We start from the raw sequence: 17552 nt of genomic DNA on the forward strand, positions 1-17552 counted from the left end.
GAGGCTCAACTTCCTCATCTTTCAAATAACACTGGACTAAATGGTTTCCATGGTTCCTTTCAGCCCTAAATTTGAGTGGTTCCCTTGATCCCCACAGAGAATGTTCATAGTCATATGAAACCTAGGATACAACCATATTTGCATATGGTTCTCCTCTTTGGCAAAGATTGATTACTTAACGCTCTGTGTCTTCAGGAAGAGGGAAGTTGTTGAGAGCTTGGGAGAAGCGAGATCTTGGTCTTCTGGCCTCCAGCTTCTCTTTAGATCCCTGAAAGGAAAGAAAGACTTTGGAAAGAAACCAATTTGGAGAGGAGCCAGCACTAAGATATTGGGATCACAATGGCTTCTTCCTAGTCACTACTCTCTGTTACCTCCAGGATCAAATATAAAATCTTCTGTTTGACATTTAACAGAGCCTTTCATAACCTGCCCCACACCACTACACCTTTCCAGTCTTCTTACACCTTATACCCTCCCATAATCTGTGATCCAATTACACTGGTCTCCTAGTTCTTGGAACAAAATACTGCATCCCTACTCTAGGCATTTTCAGTGGCAATACACTCCATGTCTAGAACACTCTCCTTCCTCTCCACTTTCTGGGTGGGCTTCCTTCAAGTCCCAGCAAAAATTCTTACCTTCTAGAGGAAACACTTCCCAATTTCTAATGCCTTCCCTGTCAATTATTTCCAGTTTATCCTGTATACAGTTTGTACCTAATTGTTTACATGTCCTTTTGTGTATCCCCAGCACTTGGCACAGTGTTTGGCACATAATGGGCATTTAATAAATATTTATTGACTGATTTGGAGGCCTGAAGAAAATCTAGAACGGCATGTCTTCTTTCTTGAAGCTGGAAGCCAGGGGATCAGCGTCACTCCTCTCTCAAACTCTTCCCATCTTCACACCTCATTGGAATACTGAGTATTCAATTTTCACCAATAAGGAGAATCGTATGCAAATAGACTTTGAACTAAAGATTACTACATAGAATTGGAATTTAATGAGGACAAATGGGGTACAAAGAATTTAATATTTGAAAGCCTTCAATTACTCCTTTTTAAAAGTATATGTTCACAAATGCTTTCTTGCTATTGGCAAAAAAAAATTTTTTGCCACACTTGAAGACTCAGCAGGAAAGTTTCAGTGAAAAAATCAAATTTAAGATCTGATCCCTTTAAAACACAAGCATTTTTATCACTTTAAGAGTAACCCAAATGTGGAAGCTAGCTGAAAAGCCGGGCAGACGTTCCTTCAGTTGTGATTGGACTGGATGGCTGCTTGCAATTCTTTGAATTGTATGTGCCTCCTTCCCAGGACTCCAGGAGTTAAAGGAGTCAAAAGCAGCCCAGGGCACGATGTACTAGACTAGGGTGATGTGAGGGTTTTTTTGTTTGTTTGTTTGTTTTGTTTTGTTTTTTTTTGTAAGGTTAAAAAGTGACGCCTAGGTTGTTTCCCATACCAAGGCAATGTCTCTATGGCAACAGGAGGCTGGATCGTAAAGGGATATTACCGCTCCATCAATCAATTAATTTGCAAGCAGTTATTAAGGGTCTAGTCTAATTCGAGACCCCTCCCTCTTGAGGATCTTCTCGGGTATAGCACAATTTTAGGGCTTTGCAGCTACTGTGTGGAGGGCGGGGCAGCGCAGAACACCAATCAGACGTGCCTCCACTCAGAGAGGCGGAGCCTCAAAACTTCCCCTAAACTGTCTCAAGCCGCAGCAATTCTCTCCGTGGCCCATCGCATCCCATAACTTCTGACTTGCACCTCATTCGCTCTCAGCTGGACAAATCTTCCTAGCATTAGCTGTAGTGGATGTAGGTCCACACCGCAGCCATGGCTAAACCTTTGACTGATCAGGAGAAGCGCAAGCAGATTAGTATCCGTGGTATCGTGGGCGTTGAGAACGTGGCGGAACTGAAGAAGGGTTTTAATCGGCACTTGCATTTCACTCTGGTCAAGGATCGGAATGTGGCCACCCCTAGAGACTACTATTTTGCCTTAGCCCACACCGTGCGTGACCACCTGGTGGGGCGCTGGATCCGCACTCAGCAGTACTACTATGAGAAGCACCCCAAGGTACTAAAAAGGCCTCCCCTCTTCCTAACCGCTCTTCATCCTCTACATCCTAAACCTTCTGAACCCTTTCCTGCTGCCCTGCTCTCCTGATGCAGCTCTTCCAGCTTCAGGTGGAAAAAGCTGAATTTGCAAATAGACTTCTTGGATTCCAGTCTCCACTACTTAATTCTTGTTAAGTCGCCTTCGGCAAATTTTCCTTGCCTCTTTAGGCTTCACTTTTCCCTCTTTTCACATTTGGTCTTTCTGTAAAAGGAGAGCATGCAATCTGATCTCAAAAATCCCCTTAGTTCTAATAATCTGTTACTTCAGGATTTCAGTGCCAAGTGGATTTTTGGAAATTATTAGTAAATACCCTCCACATCCCTATAATCGTGCTAATAATTGTAGACATTTATATAGTGCTTTAAGGTGTAAAAAAAAAAAATCACCCTCAACTCAACCTCAGTGTTAGGCAATGATTCCCACTTCACAGATGGGCAAACAGACCAGGAAATGGTAATTTACCCATTATCTCACAGCTAGTAAATGTTGAACTCTAGATTTAACCACATTCCTTCCCACCGTTTCCCTGATATGCTTCTTATTTCATGCAATAAACATTTAGGACCTTCTGTATGCACAACACTGCAGTAGCAACTGGAAGAAGATACAGAACTGATATAATAAGGGAAAGCTGCCTTTATGGTCCTTATCTTTCACAAGGTGGGAGAATGTGAAACATATAGCACTAACTATAATATGTACTGTAAGGACATTGAAAAGATACAAAACAAAGTGTGTGAGTTTGGGGGGAAAGTCATTACTTGATGAGGAAAGATCAAGGCAGGCCTGATGGAGGAGATGATTTTTGAAAATACCAGTTAACATTTCTGGACCTGTTTCCTCAACTGTAAAATGAGAGTGTTGGACTAGACTTCTAAGTTCTTTTCCATGAACTCTGTCTATTATCCTTTGATTCAGAGAATTTGGTTTCAAATCCTTCCTCTGACATTTGCTAGCTCTGTGACCTTAGGCAAGGCACTTGTCTGGTCTCAGCTTCAATTTTCCTATCTATAAAGTGGGAATTATGCTTGCACTAGGTACCTCACAAGATTATGAGCAAAGTGCTTGGTAATTATAAAGTGTTATATTAAAAATGAAAGATACTCTTAATTTAATTCCCTTGGTCCCTCTGTGATCATTCTGCTTTGCCAGTGTGGTGGGATCAGAGCCTTAGAAGGATGACTGTCTAGAAATCACAATGAGGTATGGCTGGGCTACAGATGGTACTATCCCATGGGTCAAATAGGATAGTTGCCCAGCAAATGCTACATTACTTGTACTTTTTTAATTCTTTGGAATTCAGGAATATCACCCTGAAGCCTAATTTAATCTTTTAAACCTAGTAGAAGTGAGCTTTTCTGAAGTGATTTGGTATGACCTTGAAACCACAGGAAAGAATATCAGAGTATAAATAGCTTTTGTAGCCTAAGTGGTATTGGTTAAAGCTTTGTGCCAAGTGATATTGTGTACACTTTTGTTTCCATTGGGCATAGATTTATTTAGAAGTAGATTTTGACGATACTTGATTTTGTGAATGCTCATTCCTATGGAGCAAAATGATTTTAAAGGGAAAATTCCTGGTAAAGCCTCAAATTATAAGGTGGAAAAGACCTCAGAAGACATTTAATGTAACGTCTTAATTTTATAGGTAAAGAAATTGAGGTTCAGGTATGACTATTCAAGTAACTTAAGCAATTTGAGTGATTATAATGTGCAACAAAAATAAGTACTTACATTTACACTGCATGCCTATTAGTATACAGTGAACTGGACTAGCTAGCCAGAGGAATGTTTACACTTGTTCAAGTTTCTGAAAGGACTGGAGAAGTGGGAGAATCAGCTGAGGGTGGGATAATAGTTGTAGAAGGGAACTTTAAGATGATCTAAATCTTTTTCAGCGTAATTGAAGGAAAAATTAGATAATTAACATGTTACCTGTTTATTGGGGCTGAAGAGGGGTTTGGACAAATAACAACAAAACTTCAATTTTAGGTAATATTTTGAACCTCTCTTCCATTAAATACTTTCTCAAAACAATAAAGCAGACATATTTCAAACTCTGTACTTTTCCTTTTTCATTTTGACAGTAAGAAGGAATGATCCTTGACGTTGTGTAGCTTTCCAGTCTAGGTGAGGACACCACAGTAATAGTAGAAACAACTTTAGAACTTGAAATTATATCATGTGGGGTTGAATTCCAGATTTTCAGTTTATTATCTACGTGATATTGAGCAAGTCATTTAACTTCTCTGATCCTTAACCTCATCATTTGTAAAGTGAGAGAGTTGTACTATATGATTTCCCAAAGTTTGTTCCAGGTCATTGTCTTTGCTCATAGACATAAATACAGATCATTTCAACTGAGAGTGACACATGAGTATATTAAGGTCATGTACAACAAGGTCCTTACATGAAGACTGGGAGATCAGCAAGGGATCAAGGAAGGCCTTATGAAGAAGGTGACACTGGAATTGGGCTTTAAAGGGTGGCAATAGACAAAAAAGGAGAGAGAACATTTGAGATGCAGAAAAGATGAGTGTAAGCACAAAATGCAGTTCCAGTTTGGCTGTTGCATAGGGTGCATTGGGGAAGTAATAGGAAATAAGGCAGGAGAGGCAGGGTGGCACCAGATTGTGGAGAGCATTGAATGAAGGTGAAAGGAGTTTGAATTTTAATCAATACACAATAAGGAGTCACCTGCCATTTTCAGGTCCAAAAGACATGACCACATCTGTACATCAGAGTATTCTGACAACATGAGAGACGGAGTGGAGTAGGAGTTGTGTGAGAGAAGGAATTCGAGCATCCCTGTAAAGAAAACTATTCATTTCAGTAGTCTAAATCTGTAGTGTCAAACTTAGAAAACCACATGTTAATGTGATCTGTGTTTTATCATATTTTTATTTTGTTAAATTTTTCCCAATTATATTTTAATCTACTTCAGTCTGCACTTGGGAATTTTGTGAGCTGCCCATACCCTGAGTCACATGTTTGACACTGGACTAAAACGATGGTATAATGTAAAACTAGAACATGATCTTCTAGTCAAACCCCCTCATTTTGCAGATGAGAAAAACTGGCATCCAGAGAGTTTAAGCAGCTTGCTCAATGTGACATAAGCAGTAATTAGAGATAAAGACAAGACCCACTGACTCTAAATTCTATGCTTTTCCTACTATACCTCACTGCTTCTAGGCAGTGGAAATACTTCAGAAAAGTGAACAAACTCGAACGATGAGGTAGACGTAGATTTAATAAAATCCTATCACTGATTGACTTCCTTCTTCACCTTTAATTTCCCAATCTAATAACATCAGAAATGCAGCCATGGAAAATAAGCTCAGTTTTATACATCATTAAGGTTGAGGTACTAGTGGGACATCCATGTGAAGATGACCTCTTGTGGATAGTTATATAGTGTTTTAGGGTTTACAAAGCTTTTCCCAAAAACAAACCTATGAAGTAGATAGTACAAATATCATTCAATGCAAAGTCATTTCTAGGAAAGACAAAAAATTTTGTCCCACTCCAGATTGAATCCATCCTACAAACAAAGAAAAATAAACCAAAATACCCAATAGTTACAACGTCTGACAATGCAATACAACATTGTTTCCCAATAGTCATAAGTCAAATGATGCATGTATTCCCTTTGAATGCTATCATCATCAAGGGTCATAGAGGGAGATAATTTAGATAGTGGCTCTGTAAGGTCTGTAATGATAAAGGAAGAATGGAAAGGTTAGGGGAAATTATTTCACGTAAAATACATTTCATCCAACTGGTAAAAAAAAACAAAAAGGGAAAGAGAAGAAGGGAAAAGGGGGGATTAGATAAGGGTAGATTAGTGAAGGGATTATTCCTAAGGAAAACAAATTTTAACTAAGAATGTGAATTAAAAAGGATAGAAATAGTAGCTTAAGAATGCTGAAGCTCAGTTTGCTTTCCTATAAGCACAGAGGTACTAAAAACAAAAACAAAAAAAGAAGAAAAGGAAAGAAAAAACCTTTGAGTGAGTCAGACACAATGTATAGAAATCCAGTAACTTTGCCTAAAACTAAGGAGAACCTCAATTCAATCAAAGGGAAAGGACTCAAACCATAGGCAGCACCTTTCTTATCTAGAACCCCGACTATAGAAACACCTAGGAAAAACAGACCATCTGTAAAACTTAGAAATAAGGACATCTAGTCTATGTCAACTGATGAGCTCAGATACGTACAAAATGACCTAATAGGTCTGTGAGAAACATGGTTTTGGGGATCACTGGACTTCCCCAAATCGTGAGAACACACGGCTTTGGGGATCATTGGACTTCCTAGGCAGGGTCAAAGTCCTGAGGAAGAACCCTGTGATAATCCCTAGGGAAGGCTGTACAGACCACAGAACTCCCAGAGTCCTCCCCTTTAATCTGTGGGGATCACAGGGCCTCCTAGGGGTCAGACCCTAAGGAGGACCCAAGTGATGGTAAGATCACAAGGCTCCCAAGACAGGGCAGGAAGTCCCAAGTGATGTCCCCTTAAGAAGGCTGTGCAGACCACAGGGTTCCCCAAGGGAATCCGGAGTGGTAGCCCTCTTAACACCACAGTGGGGATCACAGGACACCCCAAGGGAGATACTCCCCAAGGGAGCCCGGCGAGCTTCTGCTGCCTATTGCTTCCCTTCACTTGACCTTATGAAGATCCACGTGATTTGCCCATTCTCACCCAAAGAACTCAAGACCAGAGTGGGCAGAGGAAGGCATTTTATTACACTCTTTGAGAGAGCGGGTGTAGTGCTCACGGGAACACTCACACTGATACAGCTGCAGAAGCAGGGGTAACCATTCCCTCCATCCCTGCTAGAGTTACGGTTAGTTTACGGTCTTTGTTTTTTACATAGTTTTCCTAGGTTATACAGTTTATATAAATAGGATAATAAGGATACAGAAGCAAAAGTGAAGTTAATTAGATTTTCCTTGGCTTAGTTTAGGATTAAACTATATTCTTTTACTTCCCCTACTTTCCCTCTTTAACATATGCAAATCAGTAGGCCTGGATTCTTGACCAAGACCAGACCCTAGATAAGCTTGAACTGGTTCAAATGGGTTTGGTCTCTCTAATTAATTCCCTAGACTGCCTTCTCAAAAAGCATGCACATGCGTACAAGCCTCTGACCTCTCACCTGACCGACCTTGAGGCCTGGTCTCTGCTAAAGCTGGGGTGGGGGAGGGCGGGGAAGCACACCTTTAGTTCTGTGGAAACAAAACTCCTCCTCCCATTTCTTACAGGCCACAAAAGCACCGCAGCCATACTTTCCACTCGGCGAAACTGACATCATATTGCAGCAGAAGTAGCTGCTTGTGCATCTAGAACTTGTTCATTGTTGTTTGGCACAATGATATTTTGTAATTGTAATCTTGTTGCTGTCTTGTATATGAACTGCATGTTTTGCTATGTAATGGATTATTGCAATTACAATTGTTTGTTTTATTGATATGTCTTTTGGAAAGGCATATACAATGATGTGTACATGCTGTTACTGTATTTATTATAATAATAAAATTTATTATTACTTAAGTAAAACATTTGTTAAGTGCTTACAATGTTCCAGGCACTATGCAATGCACTAGGAATACAAATGCAAGCAAGCAAGAAAGGGGAGATAAGGATGATATCCAGCGTATGAGCAGCATGATGAGGACATGACCAGAAAGTGGTATGAAAGCCTAGATCCCAGCAGCATAATGTGGAAGTTTAGAGGCAGCTAGGAAGTACAGTTGATAAGCGTGCTTGGCTGGTAGTCAAGAACTGAGTCCAAATCGAGCCTTAGACATTTATTAGCTGCATGACCCTGGGCAACTTATTTAACCTGTTTGCTTCTTTGATGAACCAGTTCAACTTTACACTGTTTTCTTCTCTCAAGTCCCTTGCCACTTTATCTCATCAAAAATTTTGTGCTGCCAAACCCCAGCCTTGGATTGCACTAAGCATCCCCTGCTTTCACTTCTACTCATGGGCTAATGAATGAAGCTGAAGAAAACTGCTGACTGTGCTGATTGGGCACACTACAAATTTGTGTTCTGTAATGTCAACTGGGCTATCAATACAGCAAGGCAATCCTTTCCCACTTCCCCAATTGATTCTCTATCCTAGTCACCATAGTAGTTTTCTAAGCCTTTTCATCTTCTTCAAACCTCCTATAGCTGCCACTCATCCTGTCTTTTTAGCTGAAAACTGTGCCTCCTATTTCACTGGAGGAAAGAAAAACTGAAGCCATTCGCTGTGAGCTCCATCTTCTCCCTTGTCCCTCATCTTCCATCACTCCGATGTCTTTTGCAATTATCTCATCCTTCACTCCTGTTTCACGTGAAGAGGTAGATCTCTTTGCCAAGGCAAACTCCTCTACATGCACAAACAACTCCATTCCATCCGGTCTTTTCTAACAGACTACTCGATCACCTCTGCTCTCTCACTAATCATCAATCTCTTCCGGTCTACTTGCTGCTTCCCTACTGCCTACAATCATGCCCATGTTGTTCCCATCCTCAAAATACACCTCACTTGATCTATCCAGCCTTCTAGGTGTCATCTGATATCTCTTTTCCCTTTTGTGGCTAAACTCCTTGAGAAGGCCATCTGTAATCAATGCCCCTACTTTCTTTAGTCTAACTCTCTTCTTAACTCTCTACAATTTATCATTCAACTGAAACTGTTCTCTCCAAAGTTCCTAATAATCTCCTAATTGCCACATCTAATGACCTTTTTTAAGTCTTTGACCTTCATGACCTCTTTAACTTTTGATTCTGTTCTTGAGTTTATGCTCTAGATACCCTCTCTCACCATGGCAGAAATCATAACTACTTGCACCTGAAATATAGCACACATGTATTAGGCTAGAGAACTCTCTGGCTACCCCATTTTTTATCATCATCATTATCACTATCACCATCATTATTTACATAAATAAAACATTTATTAAGTGCTTAAACATTCAGTAATTCCTATTATTTATAATCTTAGAATGTTGTCTAGGGGCACTGAGGGGTTAATAGACATTGTGCTATGCACTGAGAATGCAAGCAAGAAAGGGGAGATGAAAATGTCTCTTACAAAGAGGCAGTATCTCTTTACCTACGCAGAGGTGAACAATCCTGTGCCTGACATTCCTACCTTTGGGGGCATATTTGTAAGTTCAAGACTTCAGGAGCTCAACTTCAGTTGAAACTAAGTGTCAACAGCAGGAACTTCATTCTAGAGCAGTGGTATCAAACTTGAGTAGAAATAAGGGTCACTAATTGATATGGGTTGCATGTAAGTGAGTATTATGGCTTCTCTGATAAATCTGGAATTATAGCTGGTTATTGTATTGATCAGAGTTCTTCAATCTTTCAAAGATGTTTATATTTACAATGTTGTTTTCATTATATAAATTATTTTCATGTTAGTGTCCTCTTAGGAACTAGTTAGACCTTTGATAAGGATGCTACAAAAGGATTTCAAAAGAAATTTTATTAAGTGTTGATGAGGGTTTTCTGTGCAGGGTTTGGTGTAGGATATTATCATAGTAGATTTTCTTAATATTTTATAACACTGAAATTACCTTGTCTTCCATAAGGGGTAAATAATTCTCCCTCTCCCCAAATTAAAACTTAATGCTGTTGTCAAAATGGTTTCGTTTAAAAGAATAACACCAAAAATAGTAATAGCAATGCATTTATAGTATGCTCTAAGATTCATAAAATGTTTTTCAATTGCTCAATAAATAAATATTTATTAAGTTACTAGTATGTGCCAGGCACTCTGCTAAGGGCTAGGAATACAAAATAAAAAAGACCTTTCCTGCCCTCAGGCGGCTTACAATCTAGTGGGGAAGCCAACAAGCAAATAAATATATACAAGAAAGTTATATACTTAAAAGTAATGCTATAAGTATTGTTTATCATCCCGTTTTAACTGAAGCCCAAAAAGAGTGCACAGGTTGCATAGGTATTAGATGATGTTTCAGGAGATTAGTCAATTTTATACATCTGAATGACCCATGTATATGTATATTAAGAAGCAATTTTTCCTCTTTTGTTGATGAGTCAGTATATCTCTCTGACTTTTACTAGGAAAATCAAGGTTCCTCTATAAAAAGTCCCCCTATTTTCCTTTGTTTCAGAGAGTTTATTATCTGTCCTTGGAGTTTTACATGGGACGCACTTTACAGAACACCATGATCAATCTTGGTCTGCAGAATGCTTGTGATGAGGCAATTTATCAGGTAAATCTATACATTTTCTCTTATGACTTTTCTGTAAATTACTAAGAGTTAACCATTTGCAAGGAGTAACCTTAATTTTTTTGTTGGAGAGAAAGAAGAAGAAGGGGTGGCCAGGATGTGTGCTTTCATTTGTGTTGATGATTCTTGGTTGCATTCAGTAATTCCTATTATTTATAATCTTAGAATGTTGTCTAGGGGCACTGAGGGGTTAAGTGACTTCGTCATAGTTACATAACTAGTATGTGTCAAAGGAGAAACTTGAATCCAAGACTTCCTAACACCAAATCAAGCTCTCACTATGTTCCCTCTCAACCCTTGCTACTTGGCATGAAATGGTTTAATAACTGTATTTTTGCCAAGGAACATTTCAACGTGGAAATGTAATCAACTGATCACCTCTGGTTTAAGTGATAGAAAACAGAAATCAAGATGATTGGTTTTACTTTTTGAGATCTTTCTTTGAAATTTTTTTTCAAAAAAACTTTTTCCTCTTATGGTTGCAAGGTCATCCATTGCATTCTGAGCCATTGCCAGTCACCTTGACTTTTGCCTTGCGACTGGACTTTGATGACTTTGCGTAGTTCTGCCTCACTTGAATCCATTTCATGCTCAAGTCAAGATATCACCCTCATGATGTCATTGGTCTTCTTTGAGAACAAAGGATGAACAATGACATTTTAAAACTAAAGTTAGCATCTGGAAAAACTTTTTCGAAAATGTTTTTCTTCTTTTTATATAACCTAAATGTTAGTTTTCCTATCTTCTTTTGGAGAATTGAACAATGCTATTACTTTTGCTCTTATGTTGGAGCATCTGAAGTTTTACTTTTCAAAATAGACAAAGTATAAACTCTGTAAGCTCTTTAAATTCTCTTGTAATCTTCTCTGTTGAGTCACTCCATCCCATTGTTTAACACAGTATGAAATGTACTTCTTTTTAAAAGAAATACTAAGTACCACAACCTCATAAGGCAGTTTCTTTTTGGTTATTAACTTCTGTTCTCCTCCTATTGTTCTCCTCCAGTTCCATGGAAACATGAAGGAATATGCATATAGTTCTCAGACTTGTTGGATGTCATTAGTGAGATATACAGTTTTTGTTTAGAGCTTTTGCTTAAATTCCATGTGTAGAAGTATTTAAATCTCTACCCTTCCTTTAGTGCTTTCAGTTTGTATATGGAGCTCTTTGCCACTAAAACCCACCCATCATCTTTCAAGTGGCTTAGTTTGTAATATTCACTAAGTATAAAACCATTGCAACTTTCCTTAATGCTTTATGTAGCAAAGCAGAAAACACAGTCCTTCCCCTCAGTTTACAATTTAATTGGATGAAATAAATTATATTTAAGCAAAACTAGGAAAGTTCATCTATAAAGGTTTTTAAGCATTATATTACAATCTTTGATTTATTTTTGAAAATTGAATTTTTATTTATTTTTTAAAGCATAGACAGTTTTTATTCTTTTTTCTTCAGTTCCAAATTCTTTCTTACCTTCTGCCTGTCATCCACCCAATGAGAAGACCAAAAACCTCAAAACTTAATACAAATATGGATGGCCATATGGGGGCAACCAAGTGGCACAGTGGATAGATTGCCACTCCTGAAGTCAGGAAGACCTAAGTTTAACTCTGGCCTCAGACACTTACTATTTGTATGACCCTGGACCCTTCACTAAACTCTGTTTGCCTCAGTTTTCTCATCTGTAAAATGAACTGGAGAAGAAAATGGCAAACTACTCCTATATCTTTGCTAAGAAAATCCCAAATTGGGATCATAAAAAGTCAGACACAACTGAAAAAGCTCAACAACAAATCAGTTATGCAAAACAAATTATCACATTAGCCATGTTTTTAAAAAAAAGAAAGAGAAAGAGAAAAATGCTTCATCCAGCACTCTGAGTCCGCCTATCTGGAGTTCTCTATGTGGCGGTGGATCGCATATTTCATCAAGAGTCCTTTGGAACTGTGATAGGCCATTATGTTGATCAGTTGCAAAGTCTTTCAAAGTTGATTATCTTTATAATATTTTTATTACTGTGGGGATTGTTCTAGTTCTGCTCACTTCACTTCACCTCCATTCATATAGGTCATCCCAGGTTTTTCTCAAACCATGCCTTTTATCATTTCCTGTAGCACAATAATATTCAACCACATCCATATATTACAACTTATTTAGCCATTCCCCAATTCATGGGCATCCCCTTAGCTTCAAAATCTTTATCACACAAAAAGAGCTGCTATAATTATTTTTGTACATATTGGCTATTTTCCACTTTCTTTTATCTCCTTGGGGTTTAGCCCTAAAAGCAGCATTGCTGGATTAAACAGTATGCACAGTTTAATACCCTTTTGGGAATAGTTCCAAATTGCCCTCCAGAATGGGTGGACTAGTTCACAGCTCTCCCAATAATAGTGCACTAGTGTGTCTATTTTCCCACATCCCCATCAGTATTTATCATTTTCCTTTTTTTTGCCACCCCCTTCCTTTCTATCTTATTCACTGATATTCTTGATTGTTCTTTCAGATGAATTTTGTTATTACTTCCTCTAGCTCTATAAAGTAATTCTTTGGTAGTTTGATTGTTATGGCACTAAAATAAATTCATTTGTATAGAATTATAATTTTTTATTATATTGGCATGAGTAATTATTGTTCCTCTAATTATTTAGGTCTGTCTTTATTTGTGTGAAAGGTGTTTTGTAATAGCAAAATTACAAAAGTATGTATGTCCTGACAGATAGACTCTCAAGTATTTTAGCCACCTGTACTTATTTTAGATGGAATTTCCCTTGATACTTCTTCCTGATGAGTTTTGCCAGTAATATACAGAAACGCTGATGATTTTGTGAGTTTATTTTATACCCTGAAACTTTTGCAGAAGGCGTTAATTGTTTTGATAAATTTTATAGTTGACCCTCTAGGGTTCTATAGGTAAATCATGCAAAAGTGATGGTTTCCTCTTTGCCTATGCTTATTCCTTCAGTTTCTTTTTCTTTTTTTGTTACTGCAGCTGGCATTTCTTGTACAACATTGAATAATAATGGTAATACCAGACATCCTTATTTCACTCCTGATCCTATTGGACAGGCTTCTAGCTTATCTCACTTACAAATAATGTTTGATCTTGGTTTTCACTAGATACCACTTTTGATTTTAAGGAAAGCTCCATTTCTTCTTGTGCTTTACAGTATTATTAGTAGGAATAGGTATTGTATTTTCTCAAAAGTTGTTTCGGCATCTGTTGAAATAATCTTGTGATTTTTGTTGTTTTTGTTATTGATGTAGTCAATTATGTTTATAGTTTTGCTAATATTGACCAAGCCCTGCATTCCTGGTATAAATCCAGCCAAGAAGTATTATATGATCTTTGTGATAGCTGTTCCAAAATGGGTTTTACTTCTGAAAGTCATATCATACTCAGGTCTACCCCAGTCTTTCTTTCAAACTACCCAGTTACTAATAAAAATCTTAGATATATGTTTTATGTTTTACATACATAAAAGGTAAATAGTTTGTCCTTATCATGCCCCTTGTAATTAGTCATTGGTATGTACCTTATATTTCTCTTGGCTCTTGTATGTCAAATCTTCTATTAAGTTCAGGTTGTTGTTTTTTTTTAACAAAGTCTTGAAAGTCTGACAGCTCATTAAGTGTCCATTTTTTTCCATTCAGGATTATGCTTAACCTTGCCGGGTATGAAATTTTTTGCTTCCAAGACCTGCAGTCTTTTATTGCAATCAACACTAGGTCTTGTGTGATTCCAATTGTGGAACCACCATCTTTATTTTTTTTCTTGCTCTTAATATTTTATCCTTGAGCTGGGAGTTTCAGAATTTGACTATAATATTGCTGTGGGTTTTCCTCATAATATCTCTTTCAGGTGATGATAGGTAGATTTTTTTTCTATTTCTACTTTGCCTTCTTGTTCTAATACTTCAGGACAATTTTCTTTAATTATTTCTGGTATTATTGTATCAGGTAGTTTGATTATTCTTAGGTTTCCTCTTCTCGAACTGTTCTCCAGAGCGGTTATTTTTCTTCTGATATGTTTCACGTTATCTTCTATTTTTTCATTATTTATATTTTGTTTTGTTCTTTCTTGATCTCTTTATTACTTCACTGGCTTCCCCTTGCCTAATTCAGACTTTTCAAGGAGTCATTTTCATCCTTAAGATTCTTAATCTCCTTTCCTGATTGGTTGACTTTCTTTTCATCATCTTCTTATTTTACTTGGATTGCTCTTTTTTTATAAGTTCTATGAATTCTTTTTGGGCAGATGACCATTTGACATTACTCTTTGGGGTAGGAGAGGGTTTCTTTGCTTCAGTATCCTCCACTGAAAATGAATCCAGTCTTCTCTGTTCTCGTAGTAACTCTCCATGGTTGGATTCTTTCTCCTTTGCCTTTGCATTTTTTTTTATTTGTAATAGTTTAGTTTTTGTAATCACCTCCAGTCTTGGGGTATGGGGAGTGATGCCTCTGTCCTCAGATCCTCCTTCAGTTCTCCTCTCTGTCCTGGAACCTAAACCAAGACCTCTAGCCTCCTGTAAGTGCCCTCAGCCAGGGGCATCCCCACCCCACTGCTTCTGCACTCACTGAACATGCGCTGGTTCCTTGTCTCCCCTCCACCCCACCTAACCCTCCCTCTCCCCCACCACATCTCCTCACCACAGCTAGGTCTGGCATTCCTTGTGAGCATAGGTTCTCTCAATCTTCCCTGGCTCAGACACCCAACTCCCCTCACTGTCCCGGAGGTAAAAGTTCCTGCAGCTGAGACTGAGGCAGCCTCCCACCTTAGCTAACTCTAGTATTTGTTGCTTGTTGTTTAAGCAGATCTAGGATCTAGCCTGGAGGTGTTTACTCTTCACAGAGACTAAACCTCATCCTGGGGTTTTTCTTCAGATCTTCTCCAATTGTCCCAGGAGGACCCCTGTTCTACCCCTAACTCTTACTTATCTTTAGCACTCTATATTCATCCTGAGGTGCTGTTTCATCTCTTTTGTGGGAGGAAATCTTGGGAGCTTGGAATTTTCTGATCGATTCTCCAGTCTTCCCAAAATCTTCTCAAGTCTGTTTTTGCTTTTATTCTGAGATCATGATGGCTACTCCTGTCTATTTTACATCAGCTGAAACATAGTAGATTCACTCTGGTCCCTTAGTTTAACTCTACATATAGCTTTCTGTTTCAAATAGGTTTCTTCTAAATGACACATTTTTGGATTCTGGTTTTTAATCCATTCTGCTATCCTTTTCCATTTTATGTGGGAGTTCATCCAATTCACATTCACAGTTATGATTGCTAACTGTATTATTTCCCTTCATCATATTTTCTTATACTTATCCTTCTCTTTTTTTACCTGTCCCTTCCTAAAGAATCTTTTGCTTCTGACCATTGCCTCTCTCAATCTATCTTCCCCTCTTATATTCTCCTTTTCCCTTGACTCTGTCTCTCTTCCTTCCCTATTTGTGTGTTGAGAGTGAAGTTTAAACATTGCCTTTTCTACCACTAACCCCACTGCCCTTTCCATTGTATAAACTTTTCCTTCCATACCTCATTTATGTGAAGTAATATTATGCATTCATCTTCTTCTTTCCTCCTCTTCTAAAGCATTCCCCTTCCCCACCCTTTTATTCTTTTGAGATTATCCCAACCTAATAGAATCACACCCAGACTCTCTAATTAGACTTTCTCTAACAGCTGTACTGATGATGTTCTGAGGAGTTACATATATCCTCTCTCCACATAAGAATGTAAATTGTATAACCTTGTTTAGTCCTTTCTGATTTTTCCTTTATATTTACCTTTTTATGTTTCTCTTGAGTCCTGTTTTTGAATGTCAGATTTTGTATTCAGCTCTTGTCATTTCACTAGGAATGCTTGAAAGTCTTCTATTTTATTAAATGTCAATTTTCACCCTGTAGGATTACACTCAGTTTTGCTACATAGGTTATTCCTGACTATAATTCTAGATCCTTTGCCTTTCAGAATATCATATTCTAAGAACTTGTTTCAACAATCTTGCTAGCAGCTACTGTAGGGGTATAAGACCCACCAAAAACCAGCACACAGAAAGCTGCCAAAAGGTTCTTTGATCTGCTTTTCTAAGGAAAGCAACTTTAAGGGGTTAACAGTGTCAGTTTAATCAAACATGCATACGTCATTCACTTAGTTCAGGGGGGAAGATCAACCCCCTAAACTTCAAGGCAAATACAAACAGAAATTATGAACATCAGCAGACAGACCTTTTCTGATTCAAATCACAATTCATAGTTACCAGAGAAGCATCAACACCATATCTGTCTGGGTTACAAAGCCGGGGGGCAATTATGGCTTGCCCAGAGTCTCAACACTCTTTCCATGAGTGTGCTCCAAAAGTCAAGCCAAACCCTCCTCAATTATATCCTCAGAGCCCTGAGGGCGCTGACCTCACCCAGGCTGGGTGTGGGAAAGTTCCCCATCCCCAGTATCACATCTTATACAAATCAATGACTCCCAGTTGTCTCAGTGCTGAAAAAATACTCCTCCAAGACAAAAAGATCCCACTTTATCTGCCCCATTCAAACAAAGGCCAGAATCATTAAAGGCACTTAAGAGAAGAACAGCAAAAAGTCCCCCCTTAATTACTATTACAGACCTCCACTCCTTTATTGTGGTAGCTGCCAAATCTTGTGTGATCTTGATTATTATTTCCAACAATTTTTACCAAATAATTAATTCTTATTCCAAAATCTTAAGTTTTTACTTTTGTCAAATACTAGATTATTACATTTATTTGCTACTATAAATTGTATGTCTACTCTATTCCATTGATCTACCTTTATGTTTCTTAGCCAGTACCAGTTTTGATAATTACTGACTTATAATGTAGCTTAAGATCTGAATTCAAAAGCGGTAACCTCACTGCCAATGATGGTGAAAAAAATATTTATTAAAATTCTATTATGTTTGTTTATAATCTCACTTCCTCTTTCATCTTTGCATATACTCAAGATGACTTTGTTTTGTGAAGTCTCTAATCAAGCTTTCTGCAAAACTAGTTTTTGTCTTCACTGCATTTTACCATTTTATGAAATGATACAGATCATAATCTTCAAATATAAATTTTTCATATTCCATATTTCCATCTTCCATAAAAATTTACATAAATTATATATTCTAAACTATTATTGCCTTTGGTGGCTTT

General features: G+C 37.9%; 1 protein-coding gene across 1 annotated transcript in view; it reads left to right on the forward strand.

Annotated features, from left to right (window-relative positions):
* Nucleotides 1–1702: 1702 nt before the first annotated feature.
* PYGL (glycogen phosphorylase L) overlaps nucleotides 1703–17552 on the forward strand; it is a 66390-nt gene continuing 50540 nt past the window's right edge. Inside the window, exons 1-2 of the mRNA XM_036748583.1 lie at nucleotides 1703–2082; nucleotides 10267–10368. Coding sequence (XP_036604478.1) covers nucleotides 1840–2082; nucleotides 10267–10368 — 345 coding nt within the window. The 5' untranslated portion in view covers nucleotides 1703–1839. The remainder of the gene's footprint in view (nucleotides 2083–10266; nucleotides 10369–17552) is intronic.

The sequence above is a fragment of the Trichosurus vulpecula genome, chromosome 3 (assembly GCF_011100635.1).
Source record: "Trichosurus vulpecula isolate mTriVul1 chromosome 3, mTriVul1.pri, whole genome shotgun sequence".
Classification (NCBI taxonomy): Eukaryota; Metazoa; Chordata; class Mammalia; order Diprotodontia; family Phalangeridae; genus Trichosurus; species Trichosurus vulpecula.